The sequence below is a fragment of the Aedes aegypti genome, chromosome 2, assembly GCF_002204515.2.
Source record: "Aedes aegypti strain LVP_AGWG chromosome 2, AaegL5.0 Primary Assembly, whole genome shotgun sequence".
In the NCBI taxonomy this organism is placed as follows: Eukaryota; Metazoa; Arthropoda; class Insecta; order Diptera; family Culicidae; genus Aedes; species Aedes aegypti.
The window spans coordinates 260147607-260172598 of NC_035108.1; the positions used below are offsets into that span (position 1 = coordinate 260147607).

The window sequence follows — 24992 nt, forward strand, 5'->3', positions numbered from 1 at the left end:
TGGCAGCGTGCGTGGGACAGTTCCACCAAGGGAGTGTGGACTCACAGGTTGATTCCGAGGTTAGATATCTGGGTCAATAGGCGCCATGGGGAACTAACATTCCACCTAACACAGGTCCTTTCGGGCCATGGATGCTTTAGACAGTATCTACACCGTTTCGGTCATGCGGGTTCTCCCGAATGTCCAGTTTGTGCAGGTTTAGTTCGTTTTGTTCGTGTGCCCGCGTTTCCGCACAATGCGTGACCGCATGTTTGCCACATGCGGTGGGGACACGACTCCGGACAATCTGGTTCAGAGCAGTGGCGATTCCCTAACCTCAAAACTACCTGTTCTACGTATATTTTTTTTTTATTTTCACAACAAATGCGTATCTAATTAGTAGGGAATGGTCCGAATAGTCGATTTCAACCATTTATCTTTTGAATTAGATAATAAATTTGACAAAATATCAATTTCTAGTAACGTAGAACAAGTAGAAAGTGAGGTTACGAGTCGCCCTTGGTTCAGAGGATGTGTGAAGACGAGTTTGGCTGGAATGCCGTTTCATCGGCTATCACCCACATCGTCTTGGAACTACAAAGGAGGTGGCGAGTGGACTCGAGGAGTGGCTAATGCAGACGCTAAACAACAGGTGGTCCAAGGGTTCGCAGTCGGCTACGTAGGTTATACCGGTGCCCTACGGTAGAAATCGACCCTTACAGCGATTGAGTGGCCGCGGGCCGCGGCCTGGTAGCGTTGCTGTCGTGGCGCCGGCCTACTGGGTTAGATACGAGCCTCTGTTTGTTCGGGGCAGGTTGAGGCCCCTTCGTCAGCAATCCCAGTTGGTGCTAGCTGATAGGGCCTGAGCCTTCAGTAGGTCAAATTGCGAAGCCCGCAGTATCAGTTCTTGATACCTGCGGTGCAGCTGGGCGCGGGCTTAGTGGTCGACCCTGCCCGCCTTCAGCGGACAACGGGAGGTGAGGACCACCCGGGAAGCTGGCAATGCGCCAGCATGCTACCTTGGTGGACCCCCCTAAGCGTGTCATCGATGTTCGTTGCTGCATGGCTACGCAGCTAACCTGGAGGTTGCGTTGTGCAATAGCCCCACTCCGAAGCAATGCCTTCTTGGTGGTCTCGGAGAGACGAAAGGTTTGGCGGCAATGGGAATGGTTTAGTGGGTCGGGGGTGTAGTCCTGTTTACTGCTTGCATGTAGTAAATGGTCCCCAACCCCACACTCGCGGACCTTGGTCCAGCGTCTGTTTGAGCAGATTAAAAAAAAAGGGGGCCAACAGACGCTACTCAGGATCACCAATACCATCAGGCGCTACGCTGCCAACGGTTCATACACTGCTTGAATGTTTTTTTTTTTTCATCCTCGATGATCATTTTCGGCCAGCTATCCCGAAGTGAATTATGGAAAAATGTTAAATACTGCAATCGCTTATATTTTCAATTAATTGAAATCTATTAGCGCTAACAGCAAGAGTACAGTCATTCCATTGCGATACATATAAACAAGTTCAATTTTATGCTGCCTTTATCGGGCAAACTAAAAACCCCGAAAACCACAAAAATCGTGTCACCTCGAGTCTTTTCGCATTCGGGTTTGAATAGCAGTTGGGAAGAACAAGATTGCAGTTGTGAAAAGCCGTGACATTTTTTTGTTTTAAACGGTCATGGTTTGCTCTGGATTTGGATGGTCGTGTAGAAAGATATGAATGTAGAGGCGGTACAGTACTTTTCACAATACTGGCGCCGGCTGCGTCCTTATGCAGGTCAATTTAGGGGCGATAGGGAAAAGTCGTCGTATACTTGCCTAATGGAAACCGAAGAGTCCTCTGCACTTGCACAAGAAAACACTGGGAATTTGATCGCAGAGTAAATTTTATTCCTGCTTATCAACAAGCTTATTTCGTTTCTACCTACGATGAGGCAGTTAACCGTTCGCATTTAGTCATTTCAAACGGAGCTTCCATAATGTCGCTACGGCTCCACATAATTTTAATTTCGCCTCTTGATCAACGGAATATTGAAATACTTCTGGTTACATGTCTGCCTCTGGTTTTGATTTCTTATCTGAACAATTGCAATGTTGATGCAATGTTCAAATCCGCAATTTTTTGATACGCAGATGTAATGAATTTATGATGGGGCCTTCCTTAGCCGAGTGGTTAGAGTCCGTGAGTACAAAGGTTAAGGTGTCTGGGTTCGATTCCCGGTCGGTCCAGGATCTTTTCGTAATGAATATTTCCTTGACTTCACTGGGCATAAACTTATCATCGTACCTGCCACACGATATACGAATGGCATCTTTGACAAAGACAGCTCTCAGTTAATAACTGTGAAAGTACTCATAAGAACACCAAGCTGAGAAGCAGACTGTGTACCAGTGAGGACGTAATGCTAATAAGAAGAACAAGAAGATGTCATGAATTGTTGTGAAACAAAAATGTGGCATTTCCTTGAAAATGCAATTTTGTAAACAAAACACCTATTTATATCTCAAATTTTACGTTTTACGAAAATTCTTAGAATAGATTCGAAATCTGTCGACTCGAATCCAATGCGAGTGGTCAAACTACATAAAACTTTTTCCAAAAACGAAGAGGGGCGGCACTAATGCTTGGCACCAATGCAATAGAAGCCAAAGTTTGGTTAGAACACTGCTGAGTACGAGCATTTTGAGAATTGTAGGTTCGTACTGGTACTTTACGACTTAAAAAACTCGATTTCATATGGGCAGGCGTTGCAGAATTCGCTCTCATTTGAGAATGAAGCACGATCAAAGCAAGCAAAGAAAAACATCCCATCTGTTGCGGTCCACGATCGTCATTGTATCGCAAGGTGTAACAAGTCTGATAAATGGAAGCAGCGAGCGAGAGCCCCAACGAGAGAGCGATGATAAAATCCATTTTTCTCGCTTGTTTACCGTTGGGGATAGGTGTTTTTCTTTACAGGCACGATGAACAATCCACGAACTACCAATAACAACAGTGTCCTCCAGGCTTGGAGCATGTTTAGAGGGATTTTATCATGCACTACTATCCCCCCAATCTGATCAAACTTGTAGCAGTATACGATAAACAGTCTCTCATAATGTGCAGCATGTTATGATAGTTACAGAGAGCGATACGTGAGAGATTCTCTCAATTTTCTCAGGATTCAATCCCTGCATATGGGACGTATTTTGATTTATATATTGAACTGAGGCTCGACTTCTTTTACATATTTTATCTGGGTTCAATGAAACGTAATCCATGGACTGTTGTCTTGCTTAGCAACGACAAAGAAACCATCGCAGATAATAGATTATCCAGACTTCTATCGTGATATTTGCATCCCGCTTCCAATATGTGGTCGCATCCTTGTAGCAAAAAAAAAAGCGGGCGGCGGTGGATCTAAATATGGGTAAATATTGGAAGCGTATAAATATTTCAACGGATCTCAGTTCCTCAGACCACTCGCCTCTCGGCAAAATGCTGGGCGCTGTCTGATAAAGGACGACGAGGGTGGAATTTCAATTCGTGCACCTAATACGTTTGGTTTTTATTAGATTCCTGTGTTTCTTTTTCCCATTTTTGTTATTAATGGAAACTCGACTTCGGGAGGTAAACAAATAATAAATTTTCATTTCAGTTCCTCTTGGCTCTACGCTTGGAAAACAGGAGTGGCGCCTCGAAGGATGTTGTATCATTTTTACGGCGGAGCTTTCTGAAGAATACTAATTATGGTGGCATTGGTTTTCTTTCTCGAGAATCTCTCGAGCACTGACAAATGCCATTAAATTTTTACAACCTTTCGCTGGGACAACCGTGACCGAAGTTGATTAGAAATCCTACAGACGACGAAAGCCTCTCTGATTGACATTCTAAGAGCTTCTGATGTTCTGAAAAAGTGGAAGAATTTAAGACTGTATTTTTTTTTCGACAAAGACGACGCCTTACTTTCGAGGAAATGTTGATTTCACAAAAGCTCCATCCACTTTCCAAGATGACTTCAAAAGAAACTTTTTCGTCGAATCAACCCTCAAAGTCCCCAATGGGATTGTTTTTCGTCAGGAGAGACTCGAGAAAAGCAAAAACCACGCTGTTACATGGCAGGACACTTGACTCCTGGGCTTCTTTATCTATATTAGCGGGTAATCATCGCTTTCCACATTCACTGACGAAAGCGAAACGGAAATGAAATGTGCCGCCAGGACATCCAATCTGCTGGTGGTCAGACCCTGCCGAAAATAGCGACGCAATATGTATATACATAAGCCGAAAGCTGAAGAAGCAACAACAATCCCCAAGGTAATCAAGTAATTTTTCTGGATTTTCTTTTCCCTGTGTGAGGGGGCCGAGGGCTGACAAAGAGAAAATCGTCTTAGGCCTTCGTCAGTTGATGCAGTGTGTTCTTAAAATTTACGCAGAAAAGTATTGTTTTGTCTCGAATTATTCTTAGCATCGGGAAAAGTAAATTTGTTTATTCAAGGACACAGAGTAACTGTGACTCACCCAACCAAACTGGCTTGTTATCGCCATAAACCATCACCGCCTTAGATTTGAATCCGAGGAGGACCCTCCGCTAAGAGAGCAATCATTTTTAATTTGCTTGGCCGTCACGATTCATGGCTATGTTTTATTATGATAAAGTGATGATATTAAGGAAATGCAAAATATACGCTTATCACGGCCGAAATGTGTCCTTGGAACTTGTTTTTACTTTCTTACGCTATATATGTATTGCGCTTTACGCATTTAACGCTGGAATCAGTGATAATTATAATGAAGTGAAGATTTAGCTATTAAATGACCAAGATTATAGACTTGGCGCACTGTCGAAGCACATTTTTCTTGCTAGTCATAAAAAAATAATCCATTTCAAAGTCTTTCATAACAAGGGAAATATTTATACCATATTACAGTTAACTCTTTCTTATTTCGTATCTCGATATCAAGTTAGAGAACCATAGTAAATGATGGTTTTCATGGCTACCTCGATGGTCCCTTGGATCGCAGTTGCACTGGTTTTGTGTACTATAACTCGATCGTCCCTTCAATGTCGAATTATGGAAAGTTGCCTGTAGGGGAAGGGGTGGTAAAATGAACACCTTAAGGAAATCATCTTGTTTCTGATAGAAAAACGAGAAATTTCTATAGTTCTATCGCACAACATCAAAAATAGGAATGTAATCTATAGCAGCGACATGGATTCAGATTAAAATAGCTAAATTTTCACATATTTTCATCGCTATCAAAAAGCGATGCAAATCTTCATTTTACCTGCACTATGTGGGTAAAATGAACAGCGGTTGGTGGTAAAACGAACACCATGCAAAAAACGTGAGCAAAACAAATATTTTTGAAAATTTTCATTGTTCCACCGAAAATACATCCAATAATGATTGTAACCCATTCAAAAAGAATTCTTAAGGTATCAGATTTGACGTCATATCACAATGATATTCACCTCACTGAAAACCCTCGAGTCTTCTGAGCTAAAAGTTACGTCAGTTCTAATTTTCAAACGTGGTTTTCTAAAATCTTAGTTTTCGTTGATATTTTCACTTCAATTGACCTACGTATCAACTCGAACACTCAGATTTATGCTCTAAATCGTCCGTGCGTGATAAAAAATCATCGAAATTTATTTTTTCTTGGTAAAACGCACGGTGTTCATTTTACCACCCCTGTTCATTTTACCACCTCTTCCCCTATACAATACTATGAAACGAGCATGAGCATGATTTACCGCCCAGTTGCTATTCCGTTATTGCACGAACAGATGTACTTATACAGGGAACCAGAGGCGCGGCCACATTCAAAACCATGAGTAGGATCAACGTTGGCCAATAGAATAGTGAAGCTAAGAACATTTTTATCCCTGTGGAATGTTAGGTTTGAAATTGAAAGTGACTATATATGAGTTTAATATAAAATTATACTGTTTCTATGCTTACTAAGAATATTTTCAAGTGATTTTATGCTCAACAGAAAATATAACATCATTCTTAGAAGACTTATTTTTTTGGCTCCCATACAATTTATATAGAATGAATAATTTCATTTCATTTTGCAGCGTTTGGTGGGGCAATGAGAGCGCAAGTCAGTCCAAAGCCGGGGGAAGGGATAGGTAATGGCCGTAATAGTCTATGCGGACCACTTGAACACCATCGGAAATGATAGGAAGGGTTGGGGTAGGGTATAGGAAATTGGAGAAGACTTGACACAGTAATGCGATTAATGCTGCAAAATGTAAATATGCTGAGAGCAATTTAATTTGAGTTTTGGAGTTTGGTTTGATTTATTAAAATTCGAAACCATTGTACAAGTAAGAAAGAATTAGCTGATCGCTCTATAGAAAATTATGACAATATGAGAGTGATGCTAAGAACTGCTGATGGCACGATGCGACGCTTTAGAAGCTTTTGCTAATGATTGAACATTACTAAAAAGAACGCAATTCAATCGATGTACAAGTAAGACAACTTTACAGATATAAAATTATAATTCAATTCACTGATTGGCGGTGCTGATTTATATAAAAATATTTGATATTATTAAAATGAAATGTGTTACTTACTCATGATGTTTATACTTCCCTGACCAGAATTATTCTGTTTTGAGCACCCTTTTCGAAGCTATTCTATCCAGTTATCCATTGACTGCTTACAATTCTGAAATTATTCTTATTGTGCATGCTCATGCATTATATTAGTAATGATCATAATCATGCAACAGATAAGAAGGTGAGAAAGAGAGAATATAGGAACAGTGATTAGTAATGAGTAATTATGTAGTTTTGTTAGAATAATAAACAATTAAACAGCAGTAATGAATAGCTTAAAAAATGACATTACAGCATAGCTGAGCCTTTCGGATCATAAGACCGATGTATAAAATAATTTGTTTCGAAATTGTCCGCGTGGTCTTCTAGTGCTCCTATTAAATAAGAATCAATCATAGACATACATACCGAATGCTCGTCATGACCCTATGACCAACATTTGTATATGTATAGCCTTAGCTGATGTGGCTTTTCTAATAGGTAGTTCTTTCACTCATTGATTGTCTTCAAAACCTTGTCAAGTATAGAAGATTGATTTTATTTCGTTTATTACTACAGTATTAGGTATTATTTTATGTTTTTATCACTATGGATATTATCAAGGCCAGAATTCCCAGTGAGTGAAGAATTTTATAGTACTAGAACACCATAGAAGATCGCTAAACATTACCTAATCATGGAACGGCTTTTTGCTCTATTATTTTAGGTAAATGCTATTGATCTCCCTTTGCTCCTATCCGCAACCCGGTGCACGCGCCCTGTTGGTTTTCGAAAACCTCGTAGAAGATTACAAACCGTCAATGGCATTCCCAATTACTACCCCACATTGCACATTCAAGGGTCTGATTGTGCTCCTAACCCACCCTCAGTCTGTAATCTTCTCGCCAGTTTGAAATTATATTTTCCCGAAGTGAAAGTAATTTTGATGAGTGATAGCGTAGTGCAGCCCAACTGCATAGTACAGTAGTTTAACCAGAATCTTTAGGTCAGAAGATAAAATCTAAATTTTGTAATAAAGAGGTTGCCATTGCTTTGAAATTCACCCAACATCTAATCAAAACTACTAACAACAGCGATCAATTATCAAAATTCATCGCTCCCTGGAAAATATAATTCCAAGCCCAGGGAATTTATATAGAATGAATAATTGCTCAAAAAAACTTCTAAGTAGATTTTCTCAAAACAAGGTTTTTGTCGCTGTCCCCTCTTTGCTTCTTTTCCCTAATTTTCATTACATAAGACTAAGAAAGTTTTTTGTGTTTGGGATCATTCATTGGATCATTTTTGTAATCATTCATGTTAAACAATATGAACATCCTTTATATTTATATCAGTATTAGCCTGAGCTTGTGCTGGCTAATCTAGCATTGTTGCTACTCCAGTATCGCCAGATCAACTGCACTTAAAAAAGGAACCATCCAGATGACTGCTTAGGATCAACATACTTGATACTTGATACTTGAGGCTTGAAGATATTTCAGGCAATACACTTGAAGAAGTGTTTTACAGGATTCATAGAGCAACATTCATATAAATTTCAAAAAAAAAAATGCGTTACGAATTTCTTTAAAAAGTTAGCTTAGTTTTGTGAACATCTTGGAGAATTTCTGATTTAAATCCAACTGATATGTCCTTCTGGAATTATTTTCGACACAACTACGGATGGAATCCACAAGGCCATTGAAATGGACATTTAAGAAGTTTGTTTAAGTAAAAAAAAAAAATATTTTTAGTTAAACAGATTTTTAATACAGTCAACTATCCATAACTCGATATTGAAGGGACCATCGAGTTGAAGAGGTATCGAGTTATAGATCACAAAATCAGTGCAGCTGCGTTTGAACGGACCATCGAAGTAGCCATGAAAACAAACTTCCGGAATATTCTGGTGATCTATATTTTGGGTATTTTTTTCGCCAAGGGCAATCTTGGTTAAATTTAGAGTAAATTTTAAGGGATTTGTCTCAGGAGCTTCAAAATTTATTACACTGCGGAACACGATTTTGTCTCAAGCACCAAAATACTGCTATTTACCGTCAAACGGGGTAACTTGCAACACATTTTAACTTCAAAGCTATATGGATGAAAAATTTAAGGATTCAGATGAGATAAAAACCATCTGGTAGCCTAATCGCCACGTAAATAATACCACGCGATAATAATTTTAACAGTATTTCGTTTTCTGGGCTCAGGAGAGACGAAAAGTATACATTTTTCATGCTATCCCTGATGTGGGGTAACATGCAACACATAGTGCAACCTAAATTTCATCATTAAAAACTTAACCAATATCGTGTTATTATGATCATTTACTAAATTTCTGCAGTAAAAGCATAACAATAATCAGAAACAGGATACTTTACTCTTAGAAAACTTTTTTTTTTATTGAATTATGAGCATTAAATCAATTCGATTGAAAACTACATTGGTATTGCATAGGGTGTCCACACGGGGAAATTCTAGCATATCATAAGTCTTGACCATTATTGAAAAGCCATCAAAACGTTTCAATACAATTTATCAACAAATGTATTAGTATTATAGGTTATACTTCACATAACTTTTATTTATATATATTTCAACCGAAGCGACGTATCTCATATTGATATGTATGTTTTTAAACAGCCTTTCTTAGTGTTTTGACAAAACAATCATCATATTACATGCAGAAAGTTTCCAATGGCAGTTCTGCAAGATAATTTTAAAACAGATTTTGAAAAGTGTTTACTATTTTCATGAAGGAAATAAAACTAATTCTAATTGTATTGCGATTTATGTAAATTTTCTAATATTCAGCACCAAATGCTTATAGAACTGATTGATGTACAACAATTTTAATGTTACTGAACAAATATATGTTCAATTTTGCTTTTTCATGTGTTTTCAATAACATTCGGCAAGAAATATCGAACAATTGAGATTAAAATTTCTGTTGCAAGTTACCCCACAAGGGCAGTCAAAAACGTTTTTGAATTTTTATAGTGTTCAAGCATCAAATTATCAAAACTTTTTGATTGACTACTAATTCACTATTATGAACTGTAACTGATATCAAATGCCCTGATTGACTCATTTTTACCGTTTGTGTTGTACGAGGAACGATTTTCAGCATTAATTTCATACAATACAACGTGTAATACGATTTTTACCTCACGCAAACCAAATAAAAAAGAAACAATACTCAAACCCTCTACAAAATCTACTATTTTAAACCTTAAGTCAATAAACGGTGAAATGAATAACAATAATTTGACTAAATGCTAAACGAAACGTCAATTCGGTTACATGTCGAAGTGTTGCAAGTTTCACCCCTGTTGCAAGTTACCCCGTTTGACGGTACTTAATTAAGGGTTGCTGAGTCCATTGCCATTTACAGAAATATCATAGCACGTCTAGTTTTTGAGATATTGGCTGTTGAAAATGTTAAATTTGACTATTTCAACCAACTTGCATGCAAGTTTTCCAGCTTGTGTGGCATTTTATTTGCTTAATTAATTTGCCTCAGAACTCAAATTTCATGAGTATAACAATACTTATCATCGATGTTCATGATACTTCCAATGCTCAAAAGTTATTTTTTGTTGGTTCAGAAAAGTATTGTATTTTGCCATAAAAGAGAAACGAAAAATTTCGTATAGAGACTGCAAGCATGTAGAAAAAATCGATTTAACCTCAATTTAATCGTGCAATTTCAATCAAATTATATCTGAAATGAAAGTTAAAGTCCTATTATGCATACTTGGTAGATTAGATCATAGTATTTTATGATCAATCATTGTTTAAATTTAATGTAAACATCAATGAAACCAGTGTTTTTTACAACTTTGGCGACATGTAGCTAAAAATTGTGACATGCTGGAACATTTCTGAGAATGGCATCAAGTTCAGCAACCCCAAATCTAGTACATAATTCGATTCTTGAGACACGCAAAAATGTCATTTTTGTTACGCTGTGTTATCAGAGAATCTTTATCTGTATTTTGATTGAATTTCTCAAGGGCATTTTTTCTTCATGTGGGAAAATTCATAAAAGAGACATAATTCTGACAGTTTTTGTGATGAAATATCTGACCAAGCGCTATAATAGATAAGCGAAGGTTCTAAGTTCTATGTTTCTAATGTTCTCAGGAGTGCAATTCATTTTTTTTTTCTAACTAAGATTTTAGTTTATACAATCAAATTATTACAGTCGAAGATTATTTTAAGGCGGTATTTAACACTTTGATACATTTATAAAAATGTTGTCAGATACACGAAAAATAAAAATTGATTTAAAAATAATAGCTGTTCAAATTTCGACAAAAAACTTTAAAAATAACATTTTATCATCGTTAAAAATGGACAAAAAAAATAAAAATTTCATAGCAAAATAAAAACAAAACTTAAACAATATAACAAATAAATAAAAAACATATATTTATTTATAGGAAATACAGTTTTCAACTAATCAAGCTGCTATGGATTCCTCTAGACCCCGCAATTATTTGAGCATATATTCAAAGAATATAGATTGAGGAACAGCATGATGCTATAATTGGCTGCTACTACTTGCAACTTTACAAGATATGCACACTTCAATTTGATGTGAAAAATCTGAAAATCGTTCGTAAATCTTGAAAATGAAGAGCTAGCGCTTCAGTGTCTTCGGCAAAAATGTGTATTTTTACAGGACCTTAAACATTGTGGAACATTGTTAAAATGTAGAAATTCAAATTTAGAAGTTATGGAGAAAATATGAGTTTTACGGGGGTATCCATTATTTTTACCCCCTAACTTCGTCAGTGTAAGAGAGCTCTTTCCATCTTAGACAAACTTTCATGAAATGATGGGTTCTATTTTATAAGTCGAGTCGACCAAAAATTACTCGACTGGAGTCACTGTCGACCAAAAATTTTGCTCGACTTGGCTCTGTCCCTCGAGTTTATCGAAAGTTGTCACTCTATGTGACTGGATTACTACACAGCGCAACAAAAAATACATTTATGCGTGTCCCAAGGATCAAATTATGTGTCTCTAGTAGATTTTGGGTTGCTGAATCTGATGCCGTTCTCAGAAATTTCTCAGCACGTCACAATTTTTTGCTACAGGTCGCCAAAGTTGTATGAAACATAGATTTTATTGATGTTTACCTAAAATTTGAAGTATATTTTATCAAACTTTTTTGTGATCTTTTCCACCTATCATGCAAAAAAGGACTTAAACTTTCATTTCAGATGTATTTTGATTGAAATTGCACGATTAAATTTAGATTAAACCGATTTTTTCAATACGCTTGCAGTCTCCATACAAAATTCTTCGTTTCTTTTATATGGCAAAATACAATATTTTTCTAAACCATCAAAAAATAACTTTTCCGCGTCAAAAGTATTACAAACTTTGATGATAAGTGTTGTTATACACATAAAGTTTAAATTCTGTGGCAAATTAAGCAAATAAATTGCCTTACAAACTGGCAAACTTGCATGCAAGTTCGCTGAAACAGTCAATTTTCGCATTTTCAACAACCAATATCTCAAAAACTAGACGTGCTATGATATTTCTATAAACGGCAATGGATTAAGCAACCCTTAATTAAGTAAATAAAGGTATTTTGATGCTGGAGACAAAAACGTGTTCCGCAGTGCTATGGGAGTCGACGGGTGACATCTGAAATATGCATGCTTACTTTGATCGACAATGACTACAGACCAGTCACATGAATCCACTCGATTTACAAAATAGACCCCGATGTCGCCTACAATACTTCCTTATACAGTTTTCAATTTTAAAAATACCGTCAAACGGGGCTTCTTTTGACATTATTTCCACATTCTTTAACTTTGAGGATTTGTAACTCTTAAAATTATGGATAGATGTTGATAATTTTTGCCTATATTTAAGTTGTATATGTACGTAACAAATGTGCAAAATATGAGGCAAATCCATCAAGAAATAACAAAAATGCTTGAATAGCGAAAAAAGCGTGTCCTTCAAGACAAAAAAGGGGCTACTTTGGACATTTTCACAATTTGCTAATGAAATGATTTTTTTTATAACTTTCAAACTGATTCAATAAATTGTCGTCCACTGTGATGTTATGGAACGTTTTTCATTGATAAACTTAATGTAGAAAATTGCAAAGCTAGAATCAATTACACATATGTAACAAATTTCAACGAAACATGCCATTCACTATTCTCAGTTTGCAGTATGAAACTTAAATTTTCAACTTCCTCTTAAATGGAAGTGTCAGTTACGAATGCTCGATTTTCAAGTTGACATAAATGAACGACGTAACTACTAGGTACTGCGATGATATTTGAGTTATGTACAAAAACTCTTTTTTTTCTATTCTTACTGTTATATGAACGATATGTTGAAGGATCACATTAAAACCGGTAACTAATTTAATACCAGTAAGTAATTTTCTTTAAAAACGCAATCTATGAAGTAAAGTTTAGCATGATCGTTGGCATTGGTACGTATTGAAATATATGCGTTTTATGTCTGTTCACTTTTACAAACATTTATTTTATTTTTTTTAAGTTGTAAAATACACAAACCAAAACATTAAAATAAAATTAAAGTCGCAAAAATAAGACCTTTAATCAATTATTTTAATAAAAAAAAACAATTTTAAGCAAAACAAATCACAAGATTTTCATGAAACATGACGATTTGATAGTTTTGTGATGTTCCCAATAAGTTTCCACGACATGGGTAAAATTCAAACAATGTTTGTATAGCCAATGTTTTATACCTTGTGAATATTTATTCGGGCTTTTTTGAAATGTTTTCTTGTTTATCCTGTTATTGTTGATGTTGTTCCAAGAAAAAATCATGCCTAGTGGTAGAGCATATATTGGTTAATAAAAGTGCTAAAGACACGAAATAGCTCAGATTAATATTTACGCTGCTAATAAATACAAAAGGTGAGTGTCCAAAGTAGCCCCTGGAATCAAAAGTAGCCCCGTCCGACGGTAAATAAAAAAGTTATTTTTTTTCTCAGTGTGCTAAAATGAAACGATGATACTTTGTAGAACATGTCGAAACCATAAACACAATAGTTTCAGCACAAACACACATGTCCCACTTTTTTTATTTCGTCCCACTGGGTGCCGGCTGCGTTCGAATGTAGTTCAGTTTTGCGAAGGGAGGAAAATAATGACGTGTTACTTGCTTTGAGAAAGCTTCTGATTCCTCTGCATTTCCACAAGAAAACACTGGGATTTGGATGGGTTTGAATATGAGAAGGAGTAATATGCCCCATCTATGTACAAGAATGGAAATGGCTAATACTAGAGGTGCCATTGCAACGCTGCATTGATCAAGGAATCTTCTCGGATGTATAAAAGCGACAGATATTGGTGCTACAACCAGATGGCCAGTCATCGTATAGACCTATCTGTCTACTAGATACGACGGGTAAGCTGATGGAGAAGTTGATCCTCAACAGGCTAGTACCGTATACGGAAGGTGCGGATGGCCTGTCCAACAACCAGTGTGGGTTCAGGAAAGGCAGCTGGAGGCAGGTTGAAGAATGCGTTCAAAAGCGCAAGCGGGGAAACCAGAGCTCACGCATTTCATCACCTCAAGCTACCGGTGCAGTTGTGTAAGCTTCCAGAAAGCTATTTTGTTGGTAGGATTCTACTGTATGGCACCGAGGAGGGACAGAAAAGCGTTCGAATTACCGCGGGAGTACCTCAAGGTTCAATCCTGGGCCCGCTGTAATGGAATGCGATGTACTATGACGTACTGAGGCTGCCCCTTCCGACGGGTGTTAAGATTGTTGGCTTCGCCGACGATATCACCCTAGTGGTCTATGGAGAATCGATGGAGGAAGTAGAGTTGACAGCAGCGCACTCGATTTCCATGGTTGAGGAATGGATGAAGTCTATAAAACTAGGACTGGCCCGTCACAAGACTTATGTGGTGGTGATCAACAACCGCAAGTCCGAGCAACGGGCGCTTATCTCGGTAGGTGATTGCATCATAGCGTCCAAGCGATCCCTTCGGCATCTTGGGGTAATGATCGATAACAAGCTCAGCTTTGCTAGTCACGTTGAATATGTCTGTAAAAGGGCATCTACGACTATAGCGGCGCTTTCGAGGATGATGTCTATCAGCTCTGCTGTAATTGTCAGCAAAACGCAAGCTACAGGCAGGCGTGGCGCTATCAATGCTGAGGTACGGAGGATCAATCTGGTCAAAAGCACTTAGAACGGGCAGAGATCTAAAGCGGTTGCTCGGACTTGCGGTTATTGACCACCACCACCTCAGACCCAACTTTACGGCAAACCAAGTGTCTAGCTGGTGGTTAAAGCTGGAAGAATATTATGGACAAGACATGCTGCAGAAATGCCGGAGAGCAAGATGCTGTATACTTCGGATGCGGTTAATACAAGAAGGCGTGAAGCGCAGTGAGCTACCGACCAAGTGCACAACGATTTGGCTTACGTGGTGCAGAAACGAAAATGGAGAGATGCAGCAATGAAATTTTTGATTCAGTGTTATCGGTTGAAATGTTAACTGAGTAAATAAAAAAAGGAAAATTTCGATAGGATCACACAAATTTTGATAATGTTAAGCAACAAAATGTTTCTCACATAAATACCCTACGAATTGTATTTCTTCACCTCGATTAGCTTCTGCTGCGTCCGTTTTTCCTTCCTAAGATCTTCGAAAAAGTCCACTCTTCGAACAACCTCTTCTTCATTGTCATTTTTAACGGGTTGTTCAACCTCAACCAATTCCTCCTTCAACGACCCTTCAATGCAGTGATTCTCAAGCGATGATCGCAAACGATGATTTTCCACCATCAGCGTTTGGATGATTTCCTTCAGCTTTTTACGAGCCATGCGGTACTTCTCCAGGTCTCGTTGTAATAATCCAATCGTTTTGCATTCACTTTGATCGTTTGATTCCTTTTCAGGATCTTGTTTTTGGTTCATAATATCCTCGCACGACTGGATGTGCAACTCTTCCATCTCCTTCCTCAAAGATTCATTTTCCGCTTGAAGACCATGAACTCGTTCCATAAGCTCTTCCCTAGAAGGACTTGACTCGCTATCGATTTCATTGACAGTTTTCTGCTCACTTTGCAGTCGAACCATTGCTTCGGACATTTCACGAATTTGAGCTTCCAGTTGCTTGTTCCGTTCGCTCTCCGTGCCAATTATCTGCAGCCGCGATTCGGATTCTTCCTTGAGCCACTGATTCTGTGCTTCGAGCATTTTCTTTTCTTCCGTCAGTTCTTTCAGTGCCTCTTCCAGTTGTTGATGCTGGAATGAAATTAAAGTCAATGCTTCCGTATGGAATCAAATGTTTTGCTTCTAGACCTCTTTCTGGTTGAATGTTCGCTGTCTGAGAAGACGTCTTTCAGGAAAGTGAAGAACCTTCTCGCTAGGCACAAGCGGCGGCGGAGATTCATCCTCGAGGCGATCTTCGATCCTTGCTTGTTGAAAAGACGACGAAGAACGCATTTTTCGGATGTAGGCTGGAATGTGTCCCAATTTGTGGTTTGGACTCGGTTTATTGGCATCATTTTTGCAACAGGAACCATTTGGAAATTTGCTATCGATCAGCACACTGTTGGACCATGGACGCTTGCCTGGGGAATCCGTCGCCCCGCAACAGTGGCTGGCACTTTTAGGTCGTTGGGGAAGAGATACGCGAGCGTTGGTTGGTTTATTTGCGACGGTTTGAGAACTTTTTCTGGAGAGATTGGAGATTTGTCGTTCTCGAACTGATTTCGGGAGTCCCGTATCAATTTTTGCGGAAACAGGACGGTGTGACATTACGACGGACTTTTGAAGGAAGGTGGATGAAATTCGCAAGCGGTTACTGAGATTAATGACTGACAACTTTAAGTAAATGATGCAATGGACCTATGCACGGGTTCACTATTTGACTTTTCAGCGGTGCCGTGTTATTTACGTGACCATGGCAACGAGTGAATTCGGCACCGCTCAAACGTCAAATTAGTGAACTCGTGCATCGGTCCATGGACCAATGCACGAGTTCACTATTTGACGTTTGAGCGGTGCCGTGTTATTTATGTGGCCATGGTAACCCGTGAATTCGGCACCGCTCAAACGTCAAATTAGTGAACTCGTGCATCGGTCCATGGACCGATGCACAAGTTCACTAATTTGACGTTTGAGCGGTGCCAAATTCACTCGTTACCATGGTCACGTAAATAACACGGCACCGCTCAAACGTCAACGAATGACCGCGTGCATTGGTCCATTTGACGTTTGAGCGGTGCCGAATTCACTCGTTGCCATGGTCACGTAAATTACACGGCACTGCTAAAACGTCAAATAGTGAACCCGTGCATAGGTCCATGCTGAAAAATATAATCGCTGCAATGTCACTCAACTCTCACGTCACTGAAACTAAACTTGAGCGCACGGTAGACACAACAAGGTAGGCTATTCTCACGCGTAAATAACGATTTTCCTTCAAAACATGCGTCGTCATTCCTACCGTCAAGCATGAGGCCTTGAGGATAGTAAAGGAGAGCAGGCTTTGCTTTCTTTTGCACTCGTTCGAGTTTGCGATAGGAATGACGTCACTGCCAAATGTCATTTTTCGGAGTATAATACCTTGCTTCTTTTTACCGTGCATGAGCGCTTTGCATTTTAGTGCTCCAGCGACGCATTGAAATAGCCTGTTTCGCTCGAGCACTAACATGAAAAGGTTGCCAGCGACCAGCGACGTTTTGATCGCTAGAAGTAGTTGAGCGAAGTTTGTGCTCGTTCTTGCTTTTGTCTGTTCTGACAATAAGCATAATTTAAAAAAAATGTCACTACTTTGAGTAAAAATTTAGTAAACGAAATTCAAAAAATATTTTCGTTACATACGTAGGTAAGATTAACTTATGGCTCATTGCCTTTCGAATGAGCTTTAAATACAGCCAACTCTCCTTAACTTGATATTGAAGGGGTCATCAAGTTAGGGAGATATCGAGTTATAGAACATAAAACCAGCGCAAATGCGATCCAAGGGACCATCAAGGTAGCCATGAACACCAACTTTCACTATGGTTCTCTAACTCGATATCGAGATACGGAATATTGAGTCAGGAAGAAATCACTGTAGACACATTTATATTTAGCATGTTACAAGGAGATGACCACAAACTTTTACTGGTATTACAACTGGTTTGTCATTATTAAGGTTCAGTATACTTGAAACAGACCAGGCGTTACTAAAGAATAAACAAGATGGAGTCTTCGGCATATTCGGTCTATAGCCCTCATTATTCGAATCAGAAAATTAAAAAGTGAGTACCGTGAAACTGGGTAACTTTGATGGTTTTTTTAGAAGAAAATCTGAATTTCGTATTTTTAAAACAAGTACTGGTAGGGAGTCGGACCCAATTCTTGGCACTTTTGATTCACTTCGGTAGTGGGGTTTTTTGAAAGCTACTGAGTTGATATTTTGACACTATATGTGTCCTATTGACGTGCTCCTTATTGAAAAGCTTACAGAGGATTCGGTGTAGAAAAACCCCCAAAGCCAAAGTGAATCATGGAAGTGCCCAAGTAGCTCTACACCTATCTCACTTATCGATAGCAGTTGAAAGACTTCATAACGATTCGTTTTGAATGCACCCATAATTTTTCATATAGGGTGCAGAACCACTTCCATTATTCACTTTGGCATGATGGTTTTTATTTTTCTCGGCCGAATTGTCTAAACTTTGCAATGAGAAACACTTCAGTAAGACGCATATTGTTGCCAGATATGAACTCTATAGCGTAAAAAACACCCACTGCCGAAGTGAATCAGAAGTGACGAGAATAGGATCCGGCTCCTAATTAAAAGTCGTTTTTCGGTTTTGGGGTAACTTTAAAAATGGGTAAGTAAACACCTAAACTACTATATTGCGGTTGTAATGTGAATGAGGTATGTTAATAGAGAACGTGCATTTGATTTTGCTCATTAAATAACATGATTAATAGAAAAAAACACCTTCAGCAGGGTTTTATGTTGAAATAAAAAAGCGTCAAAAGGATAATTACTGATATTTACAGCTCTTGGCCTACTAAACTGCTTTGCTGGAGTAAGGATCGTTAGAAATCTACAATAATGAAAATTGCATACTCCAAAGGACACCCTGGTGCCAAATAAAACGTACAAGATATATTACCTCAATAACGACAGACTCTGGCCTACTGAAGACGCCATCGTTTTAAAAAACCAAGGTCCTGCGATATTTGCCAAACAAAAATTGCATGGCCAACTTTCCCGAAGAGACAATCGTCCTTAGTAGTCAGAATCTTGAGATATGTGAGAAATGAAAGCTAAATGCTCCCTGGCGGAATATCGTGTCTGAATGACCATCTCATGTCAGTTCTCGGTCTAGTGAACAGAATTGCCGAAGACGTTTTCTCGATGATTTGGATCTATGGATATCATATGTAACAAAGGTTACATACATATCTCATAAGGTCCTGCCAAGTTTACAACTAAAAGGACAACTTCAACTCTTAACGTTTAACAATTTATCATCGTTATTATCCTTGGATAAGCTTCACAATACTTCACCTTAAACAGTACTACGCTCTCTCTTATAACATACAAGTTATTATTTCTAAATATCCGAAACCCTATAAGTTCTAGATCACCTATAATGCGTTAAAGAAGATGTCGGTCAGGTTTGTATAAATTATACAAAACTTATACAAAATGTGATTGGAGCGAAATTATAGAAACATAAAACATCGAATCTCTCATTCTTACTCGACGAGCCCGTTCGGAAAATACCCATTATGCATAGATTTCCAATGATATCGAAAAATCTAATGTCGCCATCTTGTTTTCTAGGCTGCCATTTTAAATTCCAAAAGGTTCAATTGAATGCAATTTTCAGCTTGGCGATCCTTCTGAATGATCAGGATCTTGTGTCTCAACAATTCTATATTTTTATAGTTTTTGCATAGTTTGTATCAGTGTCTGCATAGGAGTGTAGAAAAAGAATTCTTGCACATAAAAACACTTTTTTTTTATTTTGCGCATGGGTCACTGCAGCGTTTTGGATTTTGTATTGGATTTTGACATTTACTGAGCTGTTGTTTACAAGGTTCGTGGAAGAATGAAAAATAGTGTGCAGAGTCTTATAACGGTACTTCCAAATTCATCCCTACAATCATAAATATTAAATCATTTGAAGTCTTTATCAACGCATTAAAGCAACCGTCTTGAAAGCAAAAGAGTACATCGAGAAAGCCTGAGCGAACTGCAGTTTTATTTTTTCTTTCTCGGCATAGCTGTTCAGCAATTCAAGGACAATCTGGCGGTGTAGAGTCTGATTGAGGATTTTCCCGCTCGGTGGCGCTAGTGACAAATTTTCTTCAATGGATCATTAGAATAACCAAAACGGCCGCTATGGAAAGCATAGATAGCGCCACCGTAGCCTTGTGTGTTTGACAGAACAGCAATGCTGTCACAATGTTAAATCCCATATACAATGTCGCCTTTGTGAATCAAAACAGCACTTGCAAAAACTACCTTCAATGATCTATTGTATGTATCTCAAAATTCTTAACAGGTAGAAGGTTGGTGTCTTCGGCAAAGATATTCAGCAGATTTTTGGCTATCTGACGGTGAAGAATCTGCTTGAGTTTTTTTTGCGGTAGGTGGCACTAGTGACACATTTTCTTCAATTGTCTGTATCTTAACATCCTTATCAGCTAGAAAGTTGGTGTCCTGGACAAGGCTGTACGGGTAGAAATCAGAATCCAAAAACAAGATTATGGCTCATGATATCATGATTCCAGCGTGTTTTCGTCTTATGAAAATACACCATGATTTGGACTCATGATATTATGAGTCAGATTGCCGTAACGCAACACACACGTTAGGTTTTCGTAGCTGATTGCTCGGAATCATGATTCAAATGCTGAGTCGCGCATCCATTTATGATCGACAAAATAAAAAAAAGTTAAAAATAGCAAGCCAAGAACCTTCCGATTGTAAGCCACGTACTCTACCACTCAACCGCTTCGTCATCTTGAATTACGAGTGATCGATACGAATGAGATAAAGCAAAGTGCGCCGCTTATTGTTTTCACACTGAATGCTACGCTTATAAGGAATCATGATTATGACCCCATGAACCATGATTTTTGATCCTGATATTATGACCTAACCAATTTATGAATTTCATGATTTGTAAATCATGGTGTGGGGATCAGATTTTTATCCGTGTGTTCAGCACATGAAGGGTTATCTGGCGGTGATTCGAAATTCTGGAGATACAAGCAATTGAAGAAAATGTGTTACTAGCTTCATTACGAGGAGATGGTTGAAGTACAAACAGTTCAAATTGAATGTAAATAAAACTAAATTTGAATTTATTTCGTGGAATCGAACCATTGAGCTTTTCCGAAGACACAGACCTTCTAGCTGATAAAGATGTTAAGATGCAGACAATTGAAGAAAATTTTTTACTAACGTCATCTAGTGGATAAATTCTCATTCTGGCCCTCTACCACCAGATAGCCTTCAATCTGGTGAATAGCTTTGCCGAGGACACCAACCTTCTAGTTGTTATGAATTTTGAGATACATAGAATTGAAGAAAATTTGTCACTAGCGCCACCTAGCAGGAAAATCCTCAAACAGGCTCATCACCGCCAGAAAGCCCTTAATTTGCTGAATAACTTTGCCGAAGACACCAACCTTCTAGCTCATTTGGATGTTGAGATATCCGTTTGAAACCATTTTTGGACCCCTCCTGTCCACGCTTTTTCCGTTGCCAAGAGAATGGGGAGGGATCAGGGGGGATGTCTCACCCAAGAATTTTAAGACCAACTAACCGCATTTACTTCAAAACTTATTTCAAAATAATTGATCTACTAGTCTCCGAATTGTGGTCATTTAAAAATTCAAAGCTCGTCTCGGGCTTTTAAGGGTGAATGCCCAAGTGAAATGCTTCGTGAAAGCCTATGTTATTTTTATTTTATGTCATCGGAGTGATTTTTTGCGTGTAAAGCAAAAGTGTTATTTTTCTCGCCTTTTTTTCTCAGTTAGTCTGTATACGTTAAGGCTTAAGAAACCATCATTTTGATTATCCAAAATCATTATCAGCAATCATTAAAACTAGTTTTTTCGTTCAAATTTTAATAAATTCGCTTGGAAATCTATCATTGCATTACAGATAACACGTACAATGCAATGATACTTAGATCACATTTTTTTGAATTTGAGCAAAAAAAAACTGGTTTTGAAAATTTATAAAACAAGATGATTATTATTCTCTTAAGTGAAGCTGAAAAAGGATTGTAGCTGCCGTGGATGAATAATTAATTTCATGCTTTTATTTCAAATCTGTAAAATATGTATGAGTACACAATTACTCGTTACAACGGTGGGACGTAAATATGATTTTTTCAGTAATATGTGAATGGTTACTGTAAGTGCCGGCATAAACTATTGTTCATAAATTATTTATCTTGTACTTTTTTTTTCAAGGCCTTTTCCTTTTACTTTAATTTTTGTAATTAAAAAAAACTTTCAATGGTTCGTCAATTCAAGTGTTGACATTATTTTCTTCTACTTGGAAATTCTTCATATCGATTGAAAATATTATATTGATAAGCATGTTTATATCTCATAAATAATTGTTTATCATGGTCCAATCGCTTATCAAAAGAAATCATTCGACCCAACGATCCTCTCCATTACCAAACATCCTTCCCAGTAACCTTTTGGAGATGCAGAGGCAAACACGGTCTCCAAATAGCAGAGGTTACACACTAACATTCCTTCCCCAAATCCCACCTGACTGCAAGGACGTGGCCGGCGCCGTTATTGACCATGTATAAATAGAGGCACTGAATTATGCACACCGAAGAAGATTATGACCAATCCCAGCCTCTAGTTGATTATTTGTGCATTTTCACTGACTTCGGTCAATCACAGAATAGCAAAAAGCTAACCCGAGCAGAAGACAATAACTACTGAATACCAAATTGAGGTATTCCATACCAGATTATTTCCAATACTTACAACCTGAATGAGGTAGAAATGAGCCCTGCATAAGAGGTAAAATACTTCAAATAATACCATATGCATATTCTACAAATACCAAGCTGATAACTAGATCAGGTATTGCAATACCTAAAAATACTTGATGGATTTTCATATAAAAGTGAAATTTTTCAATACCTCCAGCAGTCCTCAATAGCTATCGAATACCAAAATAAAGTATTTTTAATTGTTTTTCAAATATCATTATAATACCAATAATAATAGCTAAGCTATTCCATTTTTGATCTCTTCAGGTGACTTATAGTCACTTGAGAGACCTTTCAAGACGACTTTGAACAAACGTTCAGTTTTGTCGTCATACAACAATTGTGCTTCTTCTCTTCAAGATGTTTGAGAAGAAGTTCGCGATCTTTAAGAGTTTCCGGCAAAACGCGACAGTCTCCTTTCTTTGCGATTTAGAAGGAGATCTTGATTCCCCTAATGGAGTTCAAGATCTCCTGCCTAAATCTCCCAAATTTGGAACAACTGACCACGATAGGTGGCACTCTTTGTTTCCCCACTTGAATCGAAGAGCTAGAGGATGCTTCGATTTGGTGTTCGGAAAATTTGTCTAAAGTATCGAACTGATTGCTCATTTTGATGCAACTATCAACATTAACCATTTCACCCTTGGAAGAGAGCGCGCTTTCCAGAGAAACGAATGACATTTCATTGATTGTCGCTGTCATTGAACCACCATTAATATCTCAATTTCTTTATTCAAGTAAACTTCAACGTTTGAGACTAGTTTATTACTGCCGCCAATGATTTAATTAGAATAATTCATTACTTAGCTTAGCTTAGCTTAGCTTAGCTTAGACTGACTACACATATCAATGGTTGCTATTCCGTGATTGACCGAAGTCAGTGAAAATGCACAAAGAATCAACTAGAAGTTCGGCTGGGATTGGCCATAATCTTCTTCAGTGTGCATAATTCAGTGCCTCTATTTATATAGGGTCAATAACGGCGCCGGCCACGTCCTTGCAGTCAGGTGGGATTGGAGGAAGGAATGTTAGTGTGTAACCTTTGCTATATGGAGACCGTGTTTACCTCTGCATCTCCACAAAGGTTACTGGGAGGGATGTTTGTTAATGGGGAGGATCGTTGGGTCACAGGATTCACTTTGATAAGCGATTAGACCATGATAAATTATTTGACGCGAGCTAAGGATCGAACACTACTAACCTGCTTCGCGAACCGCGCCACTAATAAATCATGCCACGCGAGCGACGCGCGACACGATTGATCCTGCTCACATCACCCGCCCCCGCAGGAGCAAGCGACGCGATCAAAGGATCAAACACTACTAACCTGCTTCGCGATCCTCGCCACTATTTTATCATGCCACGCGAGCGACGCGCGACACGATTGATCCTGCTCACATCACCCGCCCCCGCAGGAGCAAGTGACGCGAGCAAAGGATCAAACACTACTAACCTGCTTCGCGAACCGCGCCACTAATAAATCATGCCACGCGAGCGACGCGCGACACGATTGATCCTGCTCACATCACCCGCCCCCGCAGGAGCAAGTGACGCGATCAAAGGATCAAACACTACTAACCTGCTTCGCGATCCTCGCCACTATTTTATCATGCCACGCGAGCGACGCGCAACACGATTGATCGTGCTCACATCACCCGCCCCCGCAGGAGCAAGTGACACGAGCAAAGGATCAAACACTACTAACCTGCTTCGCGAACCGCGCCACTAATAAATTATGCCACGCGAGCGACGCGCGACACGATTGATCCTGCTCACATCACCCGCCCCCGCAGGAGCAAGTGACGCGATCAAAGGATCAAACACTACTAACCTGCTTCGCGATCCGCGACACTATTTTATCATGCCACGCAAGCGACGCGCGACACGATTGATCCTGCTCACATCACCCGCCCCCGCAGGAGCAAGTGACGCGATCAAAGGATCAAACACTACTAACCTGCTTCGCGATCCGCGACACTATTTTATCATGCCGCGCGAGCGACGCGCGACACGATTGATCCTGCTCACATCACCCGCCCCCGCAGGAGCAAGCGACGCGAGCAAAGGATCAAACACTACTCTTAAATTTTTTGTGATTGGGTGAAAGTGTGAATAAAATGTTTTGATCAACGTTGGGAGTGACGCAGCTAAGAAAGTTAATGTCACTCCATAAGCGCTCGTCTTCCAGGGATGGGACATAGGTATTTCCACCATGTGTCTTAGCTAAAAAGCTTTGGCTTGAGCGCCATTACTCGCTCTCTGAAACAAGAGAATAAATTACCCATTCCCAATGATACATAAATTTGCTTGGAAATAAATAATAAAATCGGAACAAACTCACCAAATCCGTTCGTTCGTCGTTTGTCAGCGTCACACTTATCTAAAAAGGAAAAAAAACTATTCGGGCGGTGTATCCGAACCACCAGCAGCATCATGACAAATATCTAACGCACC

The 24992-nt window shown here is 38.8% G+C and overlaps 1 protein-coding gene across 1 annotated transcript; it reads right to left on the reverse strand.

Annotated features, from left to right (window-relative positions):
• Positions 1-15063: 15063 nt before the first annotated feature.
• Positions 15064-16353, reverse strand: LOC110675640 (spindle assembly abnormal protein 6 homolog). Its single transcript, XM_021841193.1, has 2 exons — positions 15850-16353; positions 15064-15792 (listed from the first exon to the last, which is right to left on the reverse strand). The coding sequence occupies exons 1-2, from the start codon at positions 16306-16308 to the stop codon at positions 15127-15129; spliced, it is 1125 nt and encodes a 374-aa protein (XP_021696885.1). The 5' UTR covers positions 16309-16353; the 3' UTR covers positions 15064-15126.
• Between the last annotated feature and the right edge of the window lie 8639 nt (positions 16354-24992).

What these genes read in the sequence shown, in the direction of transcription:
- LOC110675640 (XM_021841193.1), bottom strand. Translation starts at nt 16,308, where the DNA reads ATGTCACACCGTCCTGTTTCCGCAAAAATTGATACGGGACTCCCGAAA. An exon ending in GAACATTCAACCAGAAAGAG is followed by an intron (nt 15,793 to 15,849) that starts GTCTAGAAGCAA and finishes ATTTCATTCCAG; the next exon opens with CATCAACAACTGGAAGAGGC.